Source organism: Oncorhynchus gorbuscha, linkage group LG13 (assembly GCF_021184085.1).
Source record: "Oncorhynchus gorbuscha isolate QuinsamMale2020 ecotype Even-year linkage group LG13, OgorEven_v1.0, whole genome shotgun sequence".
Lineage (NCBI taxonomy): Eukaryota > Metazoa > Chordata > Actinopteri > Salmoniformes > Salmonidae > Oncorhynchus > Oncorhynchus gorbuscha.
The window spans coordinates 61,228,466-61,253,151 of NC_060185.1; the positions used below are offsets into that span (position 1 = coordinate 61,228,466).

Sequence of the window (24,686 nt, forward strand, 5' to 3'; positions counted from 1 at the left end):
ATAGTGTAACTTATTTGAAAAGTCATTACTTTATTACACTTCTTAACATTTGTCGAAATTGGTTTAAGAAATTAATTTGTATCCGCTCTCGTTGGACCTCGGCCGCATATTTCCGCCATTTTCTTAAACTCTGAAAAGGTTGTGAAGCCACGCACACTTTCTGAAGAATTGCATTACGGGCCTTGAAAGTAGGGAAATAGTGTCCACTGCAGGTGGGGGGAGAGGGTGTGGCAAAAAGAACCTGAATATAGCTCAAGCCTTTATTCCTATTGTGTCAAATAGGACCTATGACAGTGTGTACACAAAGCATCTGATAAAAGTAACTCAGACATACATACCACTCCCATCAAAAAAATGACAATCGTAAATCTCTAAGTCATTGTGTTTGACAGCTTACATCTGGCTGGGGTAATTCCCACCTGAGGCTTAAAGAAAACAGGCACGTTTCTCAATTACGCTCTTTTCTTTCCCTCTGTTTACTGTATCCTTCTCTGACAGTTCTTTACCCTGGGCAGGGAGCTGTAGCTAGGGAAGAGTGATGTCATCATACATGACACATTATTTAGATGGAATAGAAGCTTGGCAGAGACACAGTCTGAAGAACAATATAGGGCTACATAGAGTCAAGCTGTTATTGCTTTATTGTGGCGATAGCTGAGACGACTAGTCAATGCCAATGGGTGTCGATCCTTTCAAATCAAATTTTGCACACAAACTTCGCAGATGTTATCGCGGGTGTAGCAAATGCTTATGTTCCCAACCGTGCATTAATACCTAACAATACAAAACGATACACGCAAAATCAATACAAATAAATGAATGAAGAAATATAGAAATATTAGAATGCGCCATATAAATATACACTGTACGTATATATAGACAGACTTATGTGAGGTCATGGCATAGGCCAGACAGACGGAGACATGTGAGTGGACATGGATACTGACCTGGTGGCTACCGCCTCTCTGGGGAAATGACTGCTTTTAAACATCAGAGCGAAGGCCCCCTCCTAAGACAGGATGACAAAGTGGAGAGAATACAAACATGTCTGTTAGGGTCCATGATGATGATGATGACGAGGAAGAGGAGAAGGTTGAAAATGAGAAGGAATTGTAAAAAGAAAAAACACAGCGACGGAAAATGTAGAGGACAGTTTCAGTCGAACAGACCAACAGTGACATTACAAAACAACATTCACATTTCCTATTTCTTTTTGGAGACAGTCTTTCCATCTGTTTCCCCTCGTGGGGGTAGTAGTGGGGATGTGTGGAAGGGATGGGGGGGGGGGGGTCGATGTTCAGGGAAGTTAGGAGGAATAAGACCTCTATTGTATAAAACCAGCTCTGTTTCCAACACACTGCCAGCACTCTCACCAAGGGTGGGAGAGAGATGGAGGAGAGGAGGGGGAGGAGCAGTGGTCATTAGGATGTAAGGGGTCTGTTCTGGTCTGGTTCCTATTAGCCCAAACCCACTGAAGTTGTACATTTTATCCTCTGTGTTCTTCTCAGACCTTTTACAGTGAGCCAATGAGAGGGGAGATGTGGCTGAGATAGGACTGGCTCCAATAAGACCAAACTCAACAACAAGAGTGTGTGAAGAACTGAGCGAGACAGAGAAAAATAGAGAAAATGACTGAGCAATCTAGTTGGTGCAAAAGGGATTGAAAAAGTGTCTCGCTCCTGTTCACCAGATACAGATTGCGATGTCACTAAAGATGTTGTTGGGGTGGTTGCCATGGTGACCGTTTTGGTGATGACGTAACACTATTAATGGGACGGCCAAATTTGAGGCCAGACTGGACAGTGTGATGATGACATCATCAAGGGGAACTGGGGGAGATTGTTGCTCTGTTGTTGAAAACACTCCCTTACAATGCTGTTTCAGAGATGGAATTCATCATAGGGCCAGATGGGATGTGAGGGGATGTTTTGTCATTTTTGTTAAGCAGTTCGTTTTTGTTTCGTAGTAGTAGCAAAAGCAGCCGCAGTAGTCGTCGTCATCATAGTCGTTTTTGAAGAATACTTTAAATAAATCTCACGTCGCCTCCGACACCCCTCCCCCAAACAGAAAATAAAACGTATTTTCCCACTAGCACTGACTTTTTTGATAAATACTTTGTTGAGGGAAAATGTACTTAAAACGATTGTGAAGTGTTGTCCCGCCCAGCTATCTTAATATGTATGCACTAACTGTCAGTCGCTCTGGATAAGAGTTTCTATTAAATTACTAAAATAAAAAAATGTAGTAGTAGTAGCAGCAGCAGTACTATAGTAATAACATAATAGTAGAGTAGGTGTTGGTGTAACAGTATAATTTTAGACCGTCCCCTCGCACGAACCAGGGACCCTCTGCACACATCAACAACAGTCACCCACGAAGCATCGTTACCCATCGCTCCACAAAAGCCGCGGCCCTTGCAAAGCAAGGGGAACAACTACTTCAAGGTCTCAGAGCAAGTGACGTCACCGTTTGGAACGCTATTTAGCACGCACCACCGCTAACTAAGCCAGCTGTTTCACATCCGCTACATTGGCAAAGTGGGTGGGGTTATATCCTGCATGGTTGGCCCTGTCCAGGGGTATCATTGGGCGGGGCCGCAGTGAGCCCCTACTCCCCCGTCTCAGCTTCCAGTATCTATGCTGCAATAGTCTATGTGCCGGGGGGCTAGGGTCAGACTGTCCTATTTGGTGTATTTCTCGTGTCTTATCTGGTGTCCTGTGCGAACTTAAGTATGCTCCCTCTAATTCTCGTATCTCTCTCTCTATCTCTCTACTCCCGGAGAACCTGAGCCATAGGACAATGCCTCAGGACTACCTGGCCTGATGACTCCTGGCTATCCCCGTCCCTAGTCCACCTGGTCGTGCTGCTGATCCAGTTTCTGCTGTTTTGCCTGTGGCAGTGGAACCCTAACCTGCATTGCTTGCTGTTTGGGGTTTAAGGCATGGTTTCTGAATAAGCACTTTGTGACATCTGCTGATGTAAAAAGGGCTTCATAAATAAATTGTATTGACTGATTGAGGTGTCCCAGTACTCACCAGCTGTTGAATGACCCTCTCCACCAGGGTAGAGAAGGACAGGTCTTCTCTCTCTCGGTTGTCGTAAACGTATTTGATCAGTTTAGGGATGACCTCTGTGTCCGTCTCTGACTCAAACTCATAGCCCTTGGAGTTCTGAAAGAGGGTGGAGATCAGAATGAATGTTACAAGCTTACTGAAAGCAGCACTCCCGGATATGCCTCTAACTTTTATCGTGTAATTGATGGGCTTTTCATGCAAGGCTCCCTTGGCCTCAATTGGACTCCCTGCCAAAATAAAGGTTAAATGTGCATTAGCTAGCATAGTAATAACTCTGCTAGCATAACACCAATAGTCAGATGAGTTGGCTTCAGCACAAATGGATCTAAGGGGAGGTAAGTACAGTCAGCATGGTTCACAAAACATGATTTATTGTAACTTTTTTTTACTGTCTGCTAGGATATAATTGCCTTGGGATGGATATCTGCTAGGATGGGTAAGAACAACATTTTATACCCTAAGAATTATGAGTGATAACTAGCAAAACCAGTAGAGGTAGCTATCAGTTACTATTCAGTGTCTCCTGCTTGCATGAATTTATACCCATTATAGCTGAGGAGAAGGTACCCAGCTAGCACATTTGGTTCCTTGGAAGTTGTGGGAACTAATGTTTTTGGTTTCACTTTGGTTGTGGGATCAAAGCCATACGTTTCCTGACCAGTAAAACAGAACGTTTTTTAAACGTTCTAAGAACAAAAGTGAACAATTTGCCAGTTCTGGGAAAGTTCATTTTTAAGTTGCAGGGAGGTTCAGAGAACATTTTACTCTGGTTCCTTTCAAAGTTTTCCTGGGAGGATTGATTAATGCTTTGAGAATGGAAATGATAGGTTATTTGGAAGATTTTGAAAAACTTAAGTCTTTTACTAACACTGCTAGCTTATTTGGGGTAAACTTTTTGTAACACGCACAGATAGGATACATTCATTTCCTTATGCAATAATCATGTGAACACATTTATTTTTTAATGTGACACGGCATCAGTAAGATTCAAACCTATGATCTTCTGTTCTCTACCCATGGAAGTCCACTGCACCACCAGGATGGAGATAGCATATACCATGTTCTTTTATGCATACGAAGCTGTTTATTTTTGTCTACTCAAACACACCCCCTTTCAAAGGAAACAAGAACTCATTAAGATCAGGTGTGACTAAATAGTTGGTGCGCCGACAAACCTAAACACACTTAAGATGATTGAGGATAGAGAGATTTTGTTTGATGCTGAGAACCAAATGTATATGTTTTTAAATAACATTTTTAGACCGTTCTCTGAATGTTACAACATTTTTCATGTGTTTTTTTAATGGAAAGTCTTCTTAATGTTCTGAGAAAATAATGTAGAGTTTATTGATGTTAATGTGTACAATTTCCTTTTTTTTTACATTCCCAGAATATTGCCAAAAGAGAACCATACGTTATCTGAACGTTCTAAGGACATCGCTAAAGTCACACCATTTTTATAACTTTCCCAGAATATAGTAAAATAGGACATGAAATAGAACCACACGGGAACTTGTGTGAAATGTTCTGTGGAAGTACTGAAATTCACACAGAAATCAAATCAAATTGTATTGGTCACACACATTTAGCAGATGTTATTGCGGGTGTAGTTAAAAGTTTGTGTTCCTAGCTCCAACAGTGCAGTAATATCTAACAATTCACAATACACACAAATCTAAAAGTTAAATAATAGAATTAAGAAATATATAAATATTAGGACGAGCAATGTCAGAATAGCATTGACTAAAATACAGTAGAATAGGGAGTACAGTATATACACTTCCATTCAAAAGTTTGGGGTCACTTAGAAATGTCCTTGTTTTTGAAAGAAAAGCTATTTTATTGTCCATTAAAATAACATAAAAATTGATCTGAAATAAAGAGAAGACATTGTTAATGTTGTAAATGACTATTGTAGCTGGAAACGGCTGATTCTTTATGGAATATCTACATAGGCATACAGAGGCCCATTATCAGCAACCATCACTCCTGTGTTCCAATGGCACGTTGTGTTAGCTTATCCTAGTTTATCATTTTAAAAGGCTAATTGATTATTAGAAAACCATTTTGCAATTATGTTTGCACAGCTGAAAACTGTTGTCCTGATTAAAGAAGCAATTAACACTGGCCTTCTTTAGACTAGTTGAGTATCTGGAGCATCAGCATTTGTGGGTTTGATTACAGGCTCAAAATGGCCGGAAACAAAGAACTTTCTTCTGAAACTCATCAGTCTATTATTGTTCTGAGAAATGAAAGCTATTCCATGCGAGAAATTGCCAAGAAAATGAAGATCTTGTTCAATGCTGGGTACTACTCCCTTCACAGAACAGCACAAACTGGCTCTAGCCAGAATAGAGAGTAGTGGAAGGCCCTGGTGCACAACTGAACAAGAGGACAAGTACATTAGAGTGTCTAGTTTGAGAAACAGACGCCTCACAAGTCTTCAACTGTCAACTTCGTTAAATAGTCCCCGCAAAATCCCAGTCTCAACGTCAACAGTGAAGAGGCGAAGAGTTCCTCTGCCTATTGTCCGTGTTCTTTTGCCCATTTTAATCTTTTATTTTAATTAGCCAGTCTGAGATATGTATTTTTCCTTGCAACTCTGCCTAGAAGGCCAGGTTTCTGTACGTTATCATTTATTGTCCAGAGACCGAACATTAGCGAGTAATATACTCAGAAGCGGTGGATGGTGTGCCCGCCTCCTGAGTCGGATTAGAAGTCCACTCCGAATACCTTTTCTCCGCTGGCGGCATCTTGAAGCAGCCTCTGGGATAAGTTAAATTGCCTTGGGGGGTGCGAACAAAGGATCCAATTCGGGAAAGTCGTATTCCTGGTCGTAGTGCTGGTGAGTTAACGTTGCTCTGATATCCAAAAGTTATTTCCGGCTGAATGTAATAACACTAAAAAATGTTCTGGGCTAATAGTGTTAGAAATAACACACAAAAAAACAAATACTGCAAAGTTGCTTAGGAGCTAGAATCAGAGCTGCCATGTCTGTCGGTGCCATCTTGCTGTAAACGTTGTTTACAATTTGAGAACAAAATTTTAAATAGCACATGAGGAAATGTGTAGGAAACATTATGCTGAAGTACTGAAATTCCCACAGAATAATGTTGTTTCTTAACAGTCTCTGAAATATTTTAGATCATTCCTAATGTCAAACCAGTTGGAGAACATTCCTAAAACATTACCAAAATTGAAATTTGAACTTTTAGAAAATCTTCTATTAAAATAATGAAATACCAAGAAAATAGAATGTTCCAAAGCCAAGCGACTATCATGCACCATTCCCAGAAAGTTGTGGCAAGGTTGTATGCAAAATAACCATAGGACAACCACACTCTCACCAAGCTCTAAAAAACGTATGGTTCTCAGAATATTATTCATTATGTGCTGGCTGGGCAGAACCAGCAAAACTGGACTGACAAAACAAGACAGACAAAAGGCAAGCTGACTCAGAAGATAAAAGATACACTGTATGGTTTCCATGTTAGCCTAAGCCAACATTGATCATTGCTACTTTGTTAATGCCATTTCAATTCACTTGCATTTGTGTAGAACAGTGCAAGAGTCATCGGTCAAAAAGTCCTAAACAAAGGACCCAGAACGAAGATCGTCAAAGGCAATAGATGACAGAGGACTTGAAATCCTGTAACCCTTCTGATCATATCTCGGTCCATTACCAAGGGTGTGACCCAAAATAAGCTGAACTTTACTGTGGAGTAATTTATACTTAAATAGAGTAGAACTATAGAAATACAGACAGCGGAGTGGAGGGGTAGAGTAGGACTTGTTCTTACCAGGTACTTCTTTAACTCTTTGTAGTTGGTGATGATGCCATTGTGGATGACAACAAACTCTGAGGGAAAATAGAGACAGCAAGAAATCAGTCAGGAACTCCTCTTATCATACACTACATGGGCAAAAGCATGTGGACACCCCTTCAAATGAGTGGAATAAGCGCTGATATTATGAAGTGGAAATGTTTAGGAGCAAAATGTTTAAGAGCAACAGCGGCTCAGCTGAAGCACTTAGCGTGTAAAAATCGTCTGTCCTTGGTTGAAACACCCACTACCGAGTTTCAAACTGCCTCTGGAAGCAACGTCAGCACAAGAACTGTTAGTCGGGAGCTTCATGAAATGGGTTTTCATGGCCGAGCAGCCGCACATAAGCCTAAAATCACCATGCACAATGCCAGGCGTCGGCTGGAGTGGTGTAAAGCTCGCCGCCATTGGATCTGGAGCAGTGGAAATGCCTTCTCTGGAGTGATGAATCATGCCTCACCATGTGGCAGCCCAACAGATGAATCCGGGTTTGGCGGATCCTAGGAGTACCCTACCTGCCCAAATGCATAGTGTCAACTTTAAAGTTTGCGAAGGAGGAATAATGGTCTGGGCATGTTTTTCATGGTTCGGGCTAGGCCCCTTAGTTCCAGTAAAGGGAAATCTTAACACTACAGCATACAATGACATTCTAGACGATTCTGTGGTTCCAACTTTATGGCAGTTTGGGGAAGGCCCTTTCCTGTTTCAGCATGACAATGCCCCTGTGCACAAAAAGAGGTCCATACACAAATGGTTTGACGAGATCGGCGAGGAAGGACTTGACTGGCTTGCACAGAGCCCTGACCTCAACCTAATCGGACACCTTTGGGATGAATTGGAACACTGCGAGCCAGGCCAAATCGCCCAACATCAGCGCCTGACATCACTAATGCTCTTGTGGCTGAATGGAAGCAAGTCCCCGCAGCAATGTTCCAACATCTAGTGGAAAGCCTTCCCAGAAGAGTGGAAGCTATTTTTGAAGCAAATGGGGGACCAACTCCATATTAATGCCCATGATTTTGGAATGAGATGTTCGACAAGCAGGTGTCCACATACACTACATGACCAAAGCAATTCCTGTAATTCCTGCCTGACTGCATAGTTAAGGAGTGTATCCTGAGTGCTGACATATGCACACACACCTTTGCATGTGGCGGTCAGAACTAGAACTAAAATGACACAGAACATAGTTATTTTTAGCACAAAGAACACATATGAAAGGTGTGCCTGAGGAAGGATATGGCTGTTTTTAAAGTCAACTGAACAAGACCCTCCCTGTCTGTCTGGCTGGCCTCTGTGAAAGGCTGATTCTCTCTGTCCATCTCATGTTCTACATTTGGAAGTGTGTAAATACTCCTTTCACTGAGGCCTCCCACACTCCCCTAGAACTCTCCATATAAGAGAGAGCTGCGGGGAGGTAAGGGCTGATCACAGTATGTAAGGTGTGTTTTACATATTGATATCTCTGGCCAATCAGTAACCAGAAAAAAACTAGCTCGCCTGACTGACTGACACCGCCGTTCCAGAGAACTTTGTCAAAGCCATGACAGAGCAGTGGGTTGGTGTGTATGTCTGCACTGTATGTTGTGTGTAGATATGAACTGTGTGTTGGTGTGTATGTGTACACAGGTGAGTGTGTGTTACCATTGTTCTTGTCGGAGCGGTGGGGGTGGCTGTTGAGGGCGCTGGGTTCTCCGTGTGTGGCCCAGCGTGTGTGAGCCATGCCAAAGTGTGTGTCCAACTCCACCTCCAGATCCATGCAGTCTTTCTCTGATCACAAAACACATCAAGCCCCGATCAACAATACGAACCAAGGTATTCTATCAATGATTGACCAGTAACATGATACAACTTAACGTCAATCAATAATGGGTACATTGATAGGGTGAAGCTGACAGAGGACTGACTACGTTCGTCTGGTAATTCAGCCGAGCTCAATGTCTTACCATAACCCTACACTGTACCCTCTTTCATTAAAGAGGTATTTGGTTAGGACAGAGCAGAAGGGAAAGTGTGAGGAGAGATAGAAGAGGGAGAGAAATGCACTAGAAGGGTCGTGAGGCAGAAAATAAGTTACCATGAAGAAAGAGGTACAGGCCATAGGAGTCTTTGGAATCATATATGTGAGGCCAGAGGAGAGGAATGTGATGAGGGAATGAGAGAAATGTATCCATAAGACCTACTGTAGAGCTCTTCATCCAGGGCCTTGACTTTGCCATTCTTCTTAATGAGAACGATGTTGTTGTTGTTGATGCCATCTGTCGTCGTGTTTTTGTCACCATCCACAGCGATGCCTGAGACACGAGAGAAAAACTACTGAGGCAAATGTAGAGCAATACCAACCCTAAGCCAATCATGGTCAATGAAGACTAAACCTGCTGGCTAGTTGGCTGCAAGGCTAGTCAATGAATCAGTTCAACTTCAACTGAGGCAGTGTTCATGTCCGATTTGAAAACTTGTTTGAAAGAGTTTGAACAAGATCTGAAGAACAACAAATTCATAACATTTTGTACAAATTGGATTTGCAACAATATCATACGAATTGCTAAATATATATTAACATTTTTTTTGCAGGATGTCACATATCATACAAAATGGATGTCATAGTACACCATTTCCGGGGACCTGTTGTGGCTCGTTAGCACTACTTTCAAAACTACTGCCTGAAATAATACAAAACCTTTATAACGGACCTATCTGAGGAAAGAGCTGATTATTGTGGAATCTCTTGTGAATATCAACCAGCGCACTTAGATTACACGTTTGTGTGTGTGTGTGTGTGTGTGTGTGTGTGTGTGTGTGTGTGTGTGTGTGTGTGTGTGTGTGTGTGTGTGTGTGTGTGTGTGTGTGTGTGTGTGTGTGTGTGTGTGTGTGTGTGTGTGTGTGTGTGTGTGTGTGTGTGTGTGTGTGTGTGTGTGTGCGTGTGTGCGTGTGTGTGTGTGTGTGTGTCAACGAGCACGTTAGAATCACCTTTGGCAGCGATTTCAGCTGTGAGTCTTTCTCGGTAAGTCTCTAACAGCTTTGCACACCTGGACTGTACAATGTTTGCCCATTCTTTTAAAAAATGTCAAGCTCTGTCAAGTTGGTTTTTGATCATTGCTAGACAGTCATTTACAAGTTTTTCCATACATTTTCCAAGCCGATTTAAGTCAAAACTGTAACGAGGAACATTCAATGTGGTATTGCTAAGCAACTCCAGTGTATATTTTGCCTTATGTTTTTGGTTATTGTCCTGCTGAAAGGTGAATTTGTCTCCCAGTGTTGGAAAGCAGACAGAACCGGGTTTTCCTCTAGGATTTTGCCTGTGCTTAGCTCTATTCCGTTTATTTTTATCCTAAAAAAAGTCCCTAATCCTTGCAGATGACAAACTATGAAGACATGAAGACTGGTACTCAGTGATGTGTTGTGTTGGATTTGCACCAAACATAACACTTTTTATTCAGGACAAAAAGTTACTTTCTTTGCCAAATATTACTTTAGTACCTTATTTTTATTATGTTGCTTCTTTTCATTCTGTAATTTAAGTTAGTATTGTGGAGTAACTACAATGTTGTTGATCCATCCTCAGTTATCTTGTATCACAGCCTTTAAACTCTGTAACTGTTTTAAAATCCCCATTGGCCTCATGCTGAAATCCCTGTACGGTTTCCTTCCTCGCCGGCAACTGATTCAGGAAGGGCACCTGTACCTCTGTCATGACTGGGTGTATTGATACACCATCCACAGTGTAAAATGTATAACTGCACAATGCTCAAAGGATGTCAGCTTTTAAATGTCAGCTTTTAAATTTTTGTTTTACCCTTCTACCAATAGGTGCCATTTAAAAACCTGTTAGGGATGATGCAAATTTTCGCAGCATTTTGTAAAAAATCACGCAACATTTCAACGTCCTGCTACTCATGCCAGGAATATAGTATATGCATATGATAAGTGTGTGTGTATAGAAAAGACTCTGAAGTCTCTAAAACTGGTTAAATCGTGTCGGTGGCTATAACAGAACGTGTTTAGGAGTAAATATCCCAGGGAAAACTGTTCACCAAAAACACAAAAATATTAATCCGCCAGTCAATGAATTGTCTAAGGCGACAGACAAAAAACGAGGATTCCATTAAAATGCCTACAGCTTCCACACGATGTCGCAAGTACTGGCATTTTATGGCTGCTTTATCCTTGGTTAGATGACGTATAGGCACTTCCTGTCTTGGGGCTCACCGTAGGATGTTATGAAAGTGAAAACATGGAGGTTGATTTCAAGACTTGCTGCTATCGAATACAGATCGCCCCGTGATCAATTTGATAGATTATTAACATTTATTAATACCTAAAGTTGGTTTAGAAAAGTAGTTTGAAGTGATTTGTAAAAGTTTATAGGCAACTTATGTAATTTTAAAAAGTGACATTGCGTCTTGTAAAGCGGAATTTTCCTGGATCAGACCGGTCTTCATGAAATGACATTTTGGGTATACAATGACGGATTTAATCGGGAAAAATACCCAATTGTGATGTTTATGGGACATATAGGAGTGCCAACAGAGAAGCTCGTCAAAGGTAATGAATGTTTTATATTCTATTTCTGCGTTTTGTGTAGCGCCGGCTACCACAAAATCTGTTGTTTAGGTGACTTCTGGTATTTTGGGGAGTGCATGCTATCAGATAATAGCTTCTCATGCTTTCGCCGAAAAGCATTTTACAAATCTGACTTGGTGGCGAGATTCAGTACCTTGCATGTGTGTTTTAATGAAAGTTTGAGTTTTATAGAAAACTATAGGTGCCGCTCTGAAATATTCGCTGATTGATGTTCCTGCACTGGGATTACATTCTGCGTCATCCCTAACAAGTTTTAACAAACATCTTTGTGGTTGGATCTGTGCTTGAAAGTCAATGTTTGACTTAGGGACCTTACAGAAAATTATTTGTGTAGGGTACAGAGATGCGGTAGTCATTTAAAAATCATGTTAAACATGTGCCAAAGCAATAGTAAATATCAGTGAGGCAGATTTCATTGGTGTATGGTGAGGCTCAGAACAGGAATAGGGGCAACAGATTCTCTCCTCACATGTTTAGGACTCTCTACCACTGCATTCTTTGCTTTCTGGGTTCACCTCATCTCATTTATCTGAACACTGTTGACCAATGCCCTGTCCCAAAATCAACCCCTACAGTGGTTCCTCCTTTAAAAGTTGTGTCATACTGCGGGACACCTTGCGGGCTGCTGCAGCATTCTGTGGCACGTTATCTAAACTCAGCAACAACAAAAAAGTCCCTTTTCAGGACCCTGTCGTTCAAAGATAATTTGTAAAAATAAAAAAACTCACAGATCTTCATTGTAAAGGGTTTAAACACTGTTTCCCATGCTCGTTCAATGAACCATAAATAATTCATGAACATACACCTGTGGAACAGTCGTTAAGACACTAACAGCTTATAGATGGTAGGCAATTAAGGTCACAGTTCTTAAAACTTAGGTTCTTAAATCCGAAATTCCTTTTTGATACTGTGGCAAAGCTAACTAAAAAGCAGCATTCCCCAAGAGAGGATGACTTGCACTTTAGCAGTGATAAATTCATGAACTTCTTTGAGGAAAAGATTATGATTATTAGAAAGCAAATTACGGACTCCTCTTTAAACCTGCGTATTCCTCCAAACCTCAGTTGTCCTGAGTCTGCACAACTCTGCCAGGACCTAGGATCAAGAGAGACGCTCAAGTGTTTTAGTACTATATCTCTTGACACAATGATGAAAATAATCATGGCCTCTAAACCTTCAAGCTGTATACTGGACCCTATTCCAACTAAACTACTGAAAGAGCTGCTTCCTGTGCTTGGCCCTCCTATGTTGAACATAATAAACGGCTCTCTATCCACTGGATGTGTACCAAACTCACTAAAAGTGGCAGTAATAAAGCCTCTCTTGAAAAAGCCAAACCTTGACCCAGAAAATATAAAAAACTATCGGCCTATATCGAATCTTCCATTCCTCTCAAAGATTTTAGAGAAGGCTGTTGCGCAGCAACTCACTGCCTTCCTGAAGACAAACAATGTATACGAAATGCTTCAGTCTGGTTTTAGACCCCATCATAGCACTGAGACGGCACTTGTGAAGGTGGTAAATGACATTTTGATGGCATCGGACCGAGGCTCTGCATCTGTCCTCGTGCTCCTAGACCTTAGTGCTGCTTTTGATACCATCGATCACCACATTCTTTTGGAGAGATTGGAAACCCAAATTGGTCTACACGGACATGTTCTGGCCTGGTTTAGGTCTTATCTGTCGGAAAGATATCAGTTTGTCTCTGTGAATGGTTTGTCCTCTGACAAATCAACTGTACATTTCGGTGTTCCTCAAGGTTCTGTTTTAGGACCACTATTGTTTTCACTATATATTTTACCTCTTGGGGATGTTATTCGAAAACATAATGTAAACTTTCACTGCTATGCGGATGACACACAGCTGTACATTTCAATGAAACATGGTGAAGCACCAAAATTGCCCTCGCTAGAAGCATGTGTTTCAGACATAAGGAAGTGGATGGCTGCAAACTTTCTACTATTAAACTCGGACAAAACAGAGATGCTTGTTCTAGGTCCCAAGAAACAAAGAGATCTTCTGTTGAATCTGACAATTAATCTTAATGGTTGTACAGTCGTCTCAAATAAAACTGTGAAGGACCTCGGCGTTACTCTGGACCCTGATCTCTCTTTTGAAGAACATATCAAGACCATTTCGAGGACAGCTTTTTTCCATCTACGTAACATTGCAAAAATCAGAAACTTTCTGTCCAAAAATGATGCAGAAAAATTAATCCATGCTTTTGTCACTTCTAGGTTAGACTACTGCAATGCTCTATTTTCCGGCTACCCGGATAAAGCACTAAATAAACTTCAGTTAGTGCTAAATACGGCTGCTAGAATCCTGACTAGAACCAAAAAATTTGATCATATTACTCCAGTGCTAGCCTCTCTACACTGGCTTCCTGTCAAAGCAAGGGCTGATTTCAAGGTTTTACTGCTAACCTACAAAGCATTACATGGGCTTGCTCCTACCTACCTCTCTGATTTGGTCCTGCCGTACATACCTATACGTACGCTACGGTCACAAGACGCAGGCCTCCTAATTGTCCCTAGAATTTCTAAGCAAACAGCTGGAGGCAGGGCTTTCTCCTATAGAGCTCCATTTTTATGGAACGGTCTGCCTACCCATGTCAGAGACGCAAACTCGGTCTCAACCTTTAAGTCTTTACTGAAGACTCATCTCTTCAGTGGGTCATATGATTGAGTGTAGTCTGGCCCAGGAGTGGGAAGGTGAACGGAAAGGCTCTGGAGCAACGAACCGCCCTTGCTGTCTCTGCCTGGCCGGTTCCCCGTTTTCCACTGGGATTCTCTGCCTCTAACCCTGTTACGGGGCTGAGTCACTGGCTTGCTGGGGCTCTCTCGTGCCGTCCCTGGGGGGGATGCGTCACCTGGGTGGGTTGATTCACTGTTGTGGTCGGCCTGTCTGGGTTCCCCCCCACCCCTTGGGTTGTACCGTGTCGGAGATCTTTGTGGGCTATACTCGGCCTTGTCTCAGGATGGTAAGTTGGTGGTTGAAGATTTCCCTCTAGTGGTGTGGGGGCTGTGCTTTGGCAAAGTGGGTGGGGTTATATCCTTCCTGTTTGGCCCTGTCCGGGGTGTCCTCGGATGGGGCCACAGTGTCTCCTGACCCCTCCTGTCTCAGCCTCCAGTATTTATGCTGCAGTAGTTTATGTGTCGGGGGGCTAGGGTCAGTTTGTTTATCTGGAGTACTTCTCCTGTCCTATTCGGTGTCCTGTGTAAATCTAAGTGTGCGTTCTCTAATTCTCTCCTTCTCTCTTTCTTTCTCTCTCTCGGAGGACCTGAGCCCTAGAACCATGCCCCAGGACTACCTGACATGATGACTCCTTGCTGTCCCCAGTCCACCTGGCCATGCTGCTGCTCCAGTTTCAACTGTTCTGCCTTACTATTATTCAACCATGCTGGTCATTTATGAACATTTGAACATCTTGGCCACGTTCTGTTATAATCTCCACCTGGCACAGCCAGAAGAGGACTGGCCACCCCACATATGCTCTCTCTAATTCTCTCTTTCTTTCTCTCTCTCGGAGGACCTGAGCCCTAGGACCGTGCCCCAGGACTACCTGACATGATGGCTCCTTGCTGTCCCCAGTCCATCTGACTGTGCTGCTGCTCCAGTTTCAACTGTTCTGCCTTATTATTATTTGACCATGCTGGTCATTTATGAACATTTGAACATCTTGGTCATGTTCTGTTATAATCTCTACCCGGCACAGCCAGAAGAGGACTGGCCACCCCACATAGCCCGGTTCCTCTCTAGGTTTCTTCCTAGGTTTTGGCCTTTCTAGGGAGTTTTTCCTAGCCACCGTGCTTTTACACCTGCATTGTTTGCTGTTTGGGGTTTTAGGCTGGGTTTCTGTACAGCACTTTGAGATATCAGCTGATGTACGAAGGGCTATATAAATAAATTTGATTTGATTTGATTTGAATTTGTTGTCATTGCAGGCAATCTCAACGCTGTGCGTTACAGGGAAGACCTCTTTCTCCCTCATGTGGTACCCTTCCTGCAGGCTCATCCTGACATGACCCTCCTGCATGACAATGCCACCAGCCACACTGCTCGTTCTGTTGAATCTTGTTATGTTCATACAAATATTTACATATGTTAAGTTTCCTGAAAATAAACGCAGTTGAAAGTGAGAGGACGTTTCTTCTTTTGCTGAGTTTATTTGTCAGACATTTTTTCTGTTAGTGCAAGTTATTGCTAGTTTGACCACCAGAGGGCATCTTTGAGAAGCATTTGATAGTCTTCCGTATTGGCATTAACAGATCATTTAAAACCTTTTTGTAATAACATAGTATATGGATTGATTTGAAGAAATTTGGCTTAATTAATTAGATTAATATTATGGTGTTTCTATTAAGAGAAAAAATGAAACCCTCAGGGTTTCCATTAGGATGGATTGGAAAATATGGAGCTGTACAACGGGAGGAAGGAGTAGGCTGTCATTGTAAATAAGAATTTGTTCTTAACTGACTCGCCTAGTTAAATAAAGGTTACACTAAGATCATAACATTTCGGCACCTTAATTTTCTAAATCTTGTCTAACAAATACACAAATGGAGATGAAGTGGAAATAATAATATCATTGACTTATCAAGACCAGTCCCCATGCTTCCCTAAAATAGTTGTAGACTTTTGCTTCTAACTTCAATATGCACTTGAAATATATAAGACCTACACCATTTTTAACAACACATTACTCAACACTAGTGACTCATTTCGCCTCTGGTAGGCCTACAGTATATCAAAACATATTTTTTTGCAATGACGTGACTCTCCACCGATAATTACATTTAGAGGATTGGAGGACTCTAAATTTTCTGTTAGGATCTGTGAGAATATCTGAGAATATCTATGGGGCTTTTAAATAATTCTAAATTAATTTTTAATAATAATAATAAATCGCTTTGTTTCAAAAGTAACAATATTTTAACCAGTGTGTTATTTCAAATTATTTATTTCTGGTGAAACTTGCTTATATTCATGAAGATGATGAGCAATCGGCAAAGGCAATCTCTAATCGGCTGCATCACTACATGACATCAACATCGCTCTAATTACTGTCAGAAGACAGTTGAAGAAACGTGCATGTTTTAATGACTCCAACCTAAGTGTATGTAAACCTCCGACTTCAACTGTGTACAGTTCATTCTGAAATTATTCAGACCTCTTTAGTTTTTTTTCCACATTTTTGGCCTTATTCTAAAATGGATTAAATTGCTTTTTTTCCCTCTCATCAATCGATACACAATACCCCAGAATGAAAAAGCAAAAACAGGTTTAAACATTTTTGGAAATGATTAAAAATAAAAACCTGAAATATCACAACTGTATATATACACAGACTTAGGTTGGAGTCATTAAAACTTGTTTTTCAACCACTCCAGAAATTTCTTGTTAACAAACTATAGTTTTGGCTAGTTAGGACATTTGTTTTCAGTCAGATTATTTCACTTACAATTCACTGTATCACAATTCCGTTGGGTCAGAAGTTTACATACACTATGTTTACTGTGCCTTTAAACAGCTTGGAATATTCCAGAAAAATATGTCTTGGCTTTAGAAGCTTCTGATAGGCTAATTGACATCATTCGGGTCAATTGGAGGTGCACCTGTGGATGTATTTCAAGGCCTACCTTCAAACTCAGTACATCTTTGCTTGACATCATGGGAAAAGAAATCAGCCAAGACCTCAGAATTTTTTCGTAGACCTCTACATTCACTAACATATTTCTCTCAAGTGTACATTTTTCCATAACTCGTTATGACGTAATAATTACTTAAATTACCTTCCACCGTAATGTTTTGTCAGCCATCTTTGCTGGAGAAAGTCACCAGAGTCAGGTGGCTCGTGTCAAATTCGTCATTGGAACCACGCAATATGATTGGTCATATAAAAACCTTGGAAACCAAATGCATAACGAGTGCTCTAACTCCCCCTTGCAGTGGTCCGGAACAATGTAGCCGTGACGCTGGGTACCTCTGAGACCCGCGGTGTAAGCTAGCAACTTTTAAAAGAGGAACTACTGTAGCTATAGCCGAGATCCTACTACCCAATGGATCAGATGGGTGGAAGTAATACGGTATTAGAGCTACCTTTTGCCCACTGGTACGCCAGCTAGATGGCATGTCCACACCCAGTTTCAAATGGACCATGTGATCACATGTGTACACCTGTGTCACGGACTCCACCGAATGTGGCTCCTCTCACTGTTCGAGCGGTGCTCGGCGTCGCCGGCCTACTTGCTGCCACCGATCAATTTTCCTTTTCGTTTGTGTCTTTCTTTATCTTTCTTGGTGTTTACACCTGTGTCTTATTTGTTGATTTCGGTGGGTATATGTACCTCCACTGCCTGCTAGTCTTTGTGTGGGATTGTTTTCTGTGATTAACGTTGTTAGGGGTGCGTGTCTGCACCACAGGGTTTTCTTTTCTCACGGCAGTTGTGCCGTTTGGTATGACTTTAGGAGTAGAGGTTTCTCCTCCGTGTGTAGCGTTTATTTCCCTGTGTGAGTGTCGACTTCGTTTGGGCGTGTTTCAGTCCCATGTTGTAGTTGAGTTGGGACTGCTCAATAAACTATTGTGCCACTGGGACTTCCTTGCTCTCCTGCTCCTGATTCCTGGACCTCCCTCATTTAGGAGGCACGTAACAACCTGCTTCAACAGTACCCTGCATGTCAACATAGGAGGACAATGCACTCATCGGCATGATAACTGACAGTAACCGGCAGCACTCAACTGTAAGTGATTAGATATCATACCTTCAGTACCACCACAGAGTCTCTGTATCAATATTCTCACTGCTTAACCGCCCTGAAGCACATAGTGAAGGAATAACTTGTTTTGGGGGTTTTACAGTGTAATGACAGTGGTTTTACTAATGTTTGTCATAACTGTGCTTGAAGCCATATACCCGCTATGCAGTTCCAAAGTAAAACTGGATAAAACATAGTGAGATGCAGTTGTGGGAGTGGTGCTCTGTGGGCTTTAGTGCGAAGGAGCTGTTGTGTGTGTTCAGGGTGATACTCAGGGCCTTACCTACTGAATCGTAGCCTCTGTACTCCAACCTCTGCAGTCCCTTCACCAATGTCTCAAATATTTCCTTTCTGGTGCGAGGCACACAGTAATTCAGGTAGGCAAAGATCCCTGCAATGAGGTCAAAAAGAGGGGATAAAGGGGTGAGGGAGGGGAGAGAGAACGAGAGAAAGACTATTTACTTATTTCACCCTCTCTTTCGGTCTATCGTTACAGTCAACTCAAGCTGTTTTATGAGTACTTCCACTGAAAGACTTGAGCAGGGTGTAGTTTTAATGTAGACTATCCATCCAGTACTAGACTATGGTTTAGAAAACAGTTGAGGCGGCCAGTACTGTACTGCTGTAAGGGATCTCGTCCTCCTCTTCTGAGGAGGAGAAGCGAGAAGGATCGGAGGACCAAAACGCAGCGTGGTAAGTGTCCATAATGTTAATTTAAAAAAATAAACTGAACACTACGAAATACAAAATGATAAACGTGAAATGAACTAAACAGTCCCGTGTGGCGACAAACACTGACACGGAAGACAAACACCCACAACCCAAAACTGAAACCCAGGCTACCTAAGTATGATTCTCAATCAGAGACAACTAACGACACATGCCTCTGATTGAGAACCATACTAGGCCGAACACAGAAACCAAACATAGAAAAACAAACAGACTGCCCACCCCAACGCATTATCTACCAAGGGAATTCTCTTCGATTATAATCACAGCCGTATATATTCCCCCCCAAGCAGACACATCGATGGCTCTGAACAAACTTTATTTGACTCTTTGCAAACTGGAATCCATATATCCTGATGCTGCATTCATTGTAGCTGGGGATTTTAACAAGGCTAATCTGAAAACAAGATTCCCTAAATTGTATCAGCATATCGATTGCGCAACCAGGGCTGGAAAAACCTTGGATCGTTGCTATTCTAACTTCCGCGACGCATTTAAGGCCCTGCCCCGCTCTCCTGTCGGAAAAGCTGACCACGACTCCATTTTGTTGACCCCTGCCTACAGACAGAAACTAAAACAAGAAGCTCCCTCTCTGATTCCACACTCCAAGACTGCTTCCATCACGTGGACTGGGATATGTTTCGTATTGCATCAAACAACAACATTGGCGAATACGCTGATTCGGTGAGCGAGTTCATTAGAACGTGCATTGAAGATGTCGTTCCCATAGCAACGATTAAAACATTCCCAAACCAGAAACTGTGGATTGATGGCAGCATTCGCGTGAAACTGAAAGCGCGAACCACTGCTTTTAATCAGGGCAAGGTGACTGGAAACATGACGGAATACAAACATTGTAGCTATTCCCTCCGCAAGGCAATCAAACAAGCTAAGCGTCAGTATAGAGACAAAGTAGAATCTCAATTCAACGGCTCAGACACAAGAGGTATGTGGCAGGGTCTACAGTCAATCACGGATTACAAAAAGAAAACCAGCCCCGTCACGGACCAGGAAGTCTTGCTCCCAGGCAGACTAAATCACTTTTTTGCCTGCTTTGAGGACAATACAGTGCCACTGACACGGCCCGCAACCAAAACATGCGGACTCTCCTTCACTGCAGCCGACGTGAGGAAAACATTTAAACGTGTCAACCCTCGCAAGGCTGCAGGCCCAGACGGCATCCCCAGCCGCGCCCTCAGAGTATGCGCAGACCAGCTGGCTGGTGTGTTTACGGACATATTCAATCAATCCCTATCCCAACATAGCTACAGTATCCCAGTCTGTTAAGGCTAAGGTAACTGAGCTAAATGACTACCGCCCCGTAGCACTCACTTCCGTCATCATGAAGTGCTTTGAGAGACTAGTCAAGGACCATATCACCTCCACCCTACCTGACACCCTAGACCCACTCCAATTTGCTTACCGCCCAAATAGGTCCACAGACGATGCAATCTCAACCACACTGCACACTGCCCTAACCCATCTGGACAAGAGCAATACCTATGTGAGAATGGTGTTCATCGACTACAGCTCAGCATTTAACACCATAGTGCCCTCCAAGCTCGTCATCAAGCTCGAGACCCTGGGTCTCGACCCCGCCCTGTGCAATTGGGTACTGGACTTCCTGACGGGCCGCCCCCAGGTGGTGAGGGTAGGCAACAACATCTCCACCCCGCTGATCCTCAACACTGGGGCCCCACAAGGGTGCGTTCTGAACCCTCTCCTGTACTCCCTGTTCACCCACGACTGCGTGGCCACGCACGCCTCCAACTCAATCATCAAGTTTGCAGACGACACAACAGTGGTAGGCTTGATTACCAACAACGACAAGACGGCCTACAGGGAGGAGGTGAGGGCCCTCGGAGTGTGGTGTCAGGAAAATAACCTCACACTCAACGTCAACAAAACTAAGGAGATGATTGTGGACTTCAGGAAACAGCAGAGGGAACACCCCCCTATCCACATCGATGGAACAGTAGTGGAGAGGGTAGTAAGTTTTAAGTTCCTCGGCGTACACATCACAGACAAACTGAATTGGTCCACCCACACAGACAGCATCGTGAAGAAGGTGCAACATTGCCTCTTCAACCTCAGGAGGCTGAAGAAATTCGGCTTGTCACCAAAAGCACTCAAAAACTTCTACAGATGCACAATCGAGAGCATCCTGGCAGGCTGTATCACCGCCTGGTACGGCAACTGCTCCGCCCACAACCGTAAGGCTCTCCAGAGGGTAGTGAGGTCTGCACAACGCATCAACGGGGGAAAACTACCTGCCCTCCAGGACACCTACACCACCCGATGTCACAGGAAGGCCATTAAGATCATCAAGGACAACAACCACCCGAGCCACTGCCTGTTCACCCCGCTATCATCCAGAAGGCAAGGTCAGTACAGGTGCATCAAAGCTGGGACCGAGAGACTGAAAAACAGCTTCTATCTCAAGGCCATCAGACTGTTAAACAGCCACCACTAACATTGAGTGGCTGCTGCCAACACACTGACTCAACTCCAGCCACTTTAATAATGGGAATTGATGGGAAATTATGTAAAATATATCACTAGCCACTTTAAACAATGCTACCTAATATAATGTTTACATACCCTACATTATTAATCTCATATGTATACGTATATACTGTACTCTATATCATCTACTGCATCTTTATGTAATACATGTATCACTAGCCACTTTAACTATGCCACTTTGTTTACATACTCATCTCATATGTATATACTGTACTCAATACCATCTACTGTATCTTGCCTATGCCGTTCTGTACCATCACTCATTCATATATCTTTATGTACATATTCTTTATCCCCTTACACTTGTGTCTATAAGGTAGTCGTTTTGGAATTGTTAGCTAGATTACTTGTTGGTTATTACTGCATTGTCGGAACTAGAAGCACAAGCATTTCGCTCCACTCGCATTAACATCTGCTAACCATGTGTATGTGACAAATAAAATGTGATTTGATTTGATTTGAACTCACACCCTGACCATATAAACAAAGACAAAACAAATTAACTAAGGTTAGAACGTAACAACACAGTCAGTATCCCAACATTTTTCTGTTGTTCATAATTCTCTAATCCTGTGTTTGGGAATATGATCCTCTATTATGTGTGGTGAACATGGAGACAGTGGCCTACGCATATAAATTACTGACATGGCCAACTGAGACAGCTAAGACATGAATGGAAATCAAAATATATCATTAAAAGTGTATATCAACAAACTAATCCCTGTCCAACTGGAGAAGTAATGGAATCATATAATCGCAGCTTTGGAAATAAAAAAGCCACTTCATGGGAGATTTATAGTGGTGCAAATTAATAATCCGTGTTGATGATGCATGAGTGTGATGCTGAAAATAGGTTTTGTGTTTTTCGACACAATGTTTAGCATATTTCAGTTTTTGTGGCACTCAAGGTGTGGGTTGATGGTCAATAAACTTGTAATTAGTTATTCTCACATCAAATGATAGTGATTGATGCCAAAGGACACACTGATTATTCACTGTTGTATTGTATGAAGGACATTCTGTGAACACTGACTCTGTAGCAGCTGACAAAGTCACTGCCTTTTTGTTTTGATTTCCTACCCGCATCTCCCGCTGTTGTTTACAGAACATTTGCGGCTGTCTGATTGGGATATAAAGGGCCTGTCTCAATGAGCAACCTTACCGAGGATTTAATTAAATATCCAATACAGTGTAGCCTACATAGGTTTCTGATCAAACGCGAATGACACATAATGCTCTGGAGCGCCTCAAATGGTCGTGACGTCTGCAATTGAAGGTCCCAGTATGTGCACCACGCTGGAGGGAGTTTGGATTCAGAGCAACACAGGTGGCCATTGAGAGGAGCACATTGCGCGCAGTGTTCGCCTCAACCAGGTAGGCTAACTTTAGGCCAAATCCCGGGGGAGTTTCCGGGAGGAAACTAACGGACCTAGATTTACAGTGGGAGATGCCAGGAAGAAACTGGACGACTTACATTTACAGTTGGCTGCAAAGCTTTGCTTGGATTGCTTCACTTCGGGGCAAATAGTTACTATTAGAACCCTAAAGCATTTAAATAGCATACAATCATATATTTTTTGATAATGCAAAATCATATTTAAGCAACATAAATGTGCATAGTGCATAGGCCTAGAGTCCAACGACTCGGATGAGAGTACATATCTTTAAGCATAGCCTACATTTCGTTAAATTTAACATTTGAGAATGACGCTCCTGGGCTGATGGTATCCTATTGATGTGGTCCATCATCATATTCTGAACATAATACAATGTTGCCCGACCTGTCATAGCCTACAATGTTGCCCGACCTGTCATAGCCTACAACGTTGCCCGACCTGTCATAGACTACAATGTTGCCAGACCTGTCATTAATACCCCAAGGAGCTACATTGACACGTAGCAGCTCAGAACATGCCATGAGACTGGCATGTTAATTGTCTAAAGCGGAAGGATGGTCGTCCAACCAATATATGGACTGCTGCTGAACACTGATAGCCTATTTTGTTATTACTATAAATAATACAAGTTATATTTATATATAATCTAGGGTTATATTTAAGTAGTTGGCCAACGGTGGCATGTAAATTGCCTACAAGGATGGCACCTCATTGACATAGTGTCAGAGACACACACACACAAAAACTGTTTGCCTTGGTACGGCTCCCAACGGACTGGTTTTAAATTACAATAACAACATAGCTAATACTATTGTACTATTCCAATAGTCTCCACTAGACGAGCCTACTGTAGGCTATTGCTTGTTATGCGTAATGCGTAATTTGTCTCCCGATTATCTAGATTAGATGTAGGCTATCCGTTCTTACCACACATAGTTCTGATTGTCTTGTCCTAACTGGATAGTGTTCAGGGCGACGGTCGGTACCTGGTTGTTTTCCCTGGTACTATACTATGTAGCCTAGTTCAGTGTAAAATCCAAATGAGACTGTGTAAAACCTCTCACTCCAACGACATATCTAAAGGCAGTTTCCGCGAGCAGCTGCCCCACCCCCGTCTCCAAGGCAACTAAAGAAACCACCCCTTCACTGTCTTTAACCTACACCAACTTTATAGCCTATTGTTGATATGAAACTACTTCCTTGAACTCTAGTTTTACTGTTAACCTGTCCTTACATATTTCTGGGACTACCATCACAATAATAATGTGCATTGTATGGAACTAATAATAATTATCAAAAAGAGCCAAAGGCCTTTTTTCCTGGAAGCATATTTTACATCATCAGTGATGGTTATGAAGAATCAGGAAATGTAACTTGTGAAGAACTGTGAAATTAATTTCATATGGAAAGTCTTCAAACATCCTTATCACCCTCATCATCATCAGCATCATCATTTTTCAATGTCCTTGCATATAGACTGGTTTAGCTCAACTGCCTGACTTACTTACTTACTCTCCTTGCATTAGCGTAGCCTCTTCTGTAGCCTGTCAACTATGTGTCTGTCTATCCCTGTTCTCTCCTCTCTGCACAGACCATACAAACGCTCCACACCGCGTGGCCGCTGCCACCCTAATCTGGTGGTCCCAGCGCGCACGACCCACGTGGAGTTCCAGGTCTCCGGTAGCCTCTGGAACTGCCGATCTGCAGCCAACAAGGCAGAGTTCATCTCAGCCTATGCCTCCCTCCAGTCCCTCGACTTCTTGGCACTGACAGAAACATGGATCACCACA

At 42.5% G+C, this 24,686-nt stretch overlaps 1 protein-coding gene across 3 annotated transcripts in view; it reads right to left on the reverse strand.

Moving 5' to 3' along the window:
- The window catches only part of LOC123993249 (glutamine--fructose-6-phosphate aminotransferase [isomerizing] 2-like), a 44,206-nt gene extending 20,220 nt beyond the window's left edge, over positions 1-23,986 (reverse strand). The window contains exons 1-7 of one of the 3 annotated variants that reach the window (XM_046295179.1): positions 23,824-23,984; positions 18,528-18,635; positions 9,082-9,192; positions 8,543-8,668; positions 6,875-6,933; positions 3,036-3,170; positions 948-1,009 (exon numbers count right to left, since the gene is read on the reverse strand). In XM_046295179.1, coding sequence (XP_046151135.1) covers positions 948-1,009; positions 3,036-3,170; positions 6,875-6,933; positions 8,543-8,668; positions 9,082-9,192; positions 18,528-18,635; positions 23,824-23,830 — 608 coding nt within the window. In that variant the 5' untranslated portion in view covers positions 23,831-23,984. Of the gene's footprint in view, positions 1-947; positions 1,010-3,035; positions 3,171-6,874; positions 6,934-8,542; positions 8,669-9,081; positions 9,193-18,527; positions 18,636-23,823 lie in introns of all 3 variants that reach the window. The other 2 variants (XM_046295180.1, XM_046295181.1) reach the window with 2 other exon arrangements.
- Between the last annotated feature and the right edge of the window lie 700 nt (positions 23,987-24,686).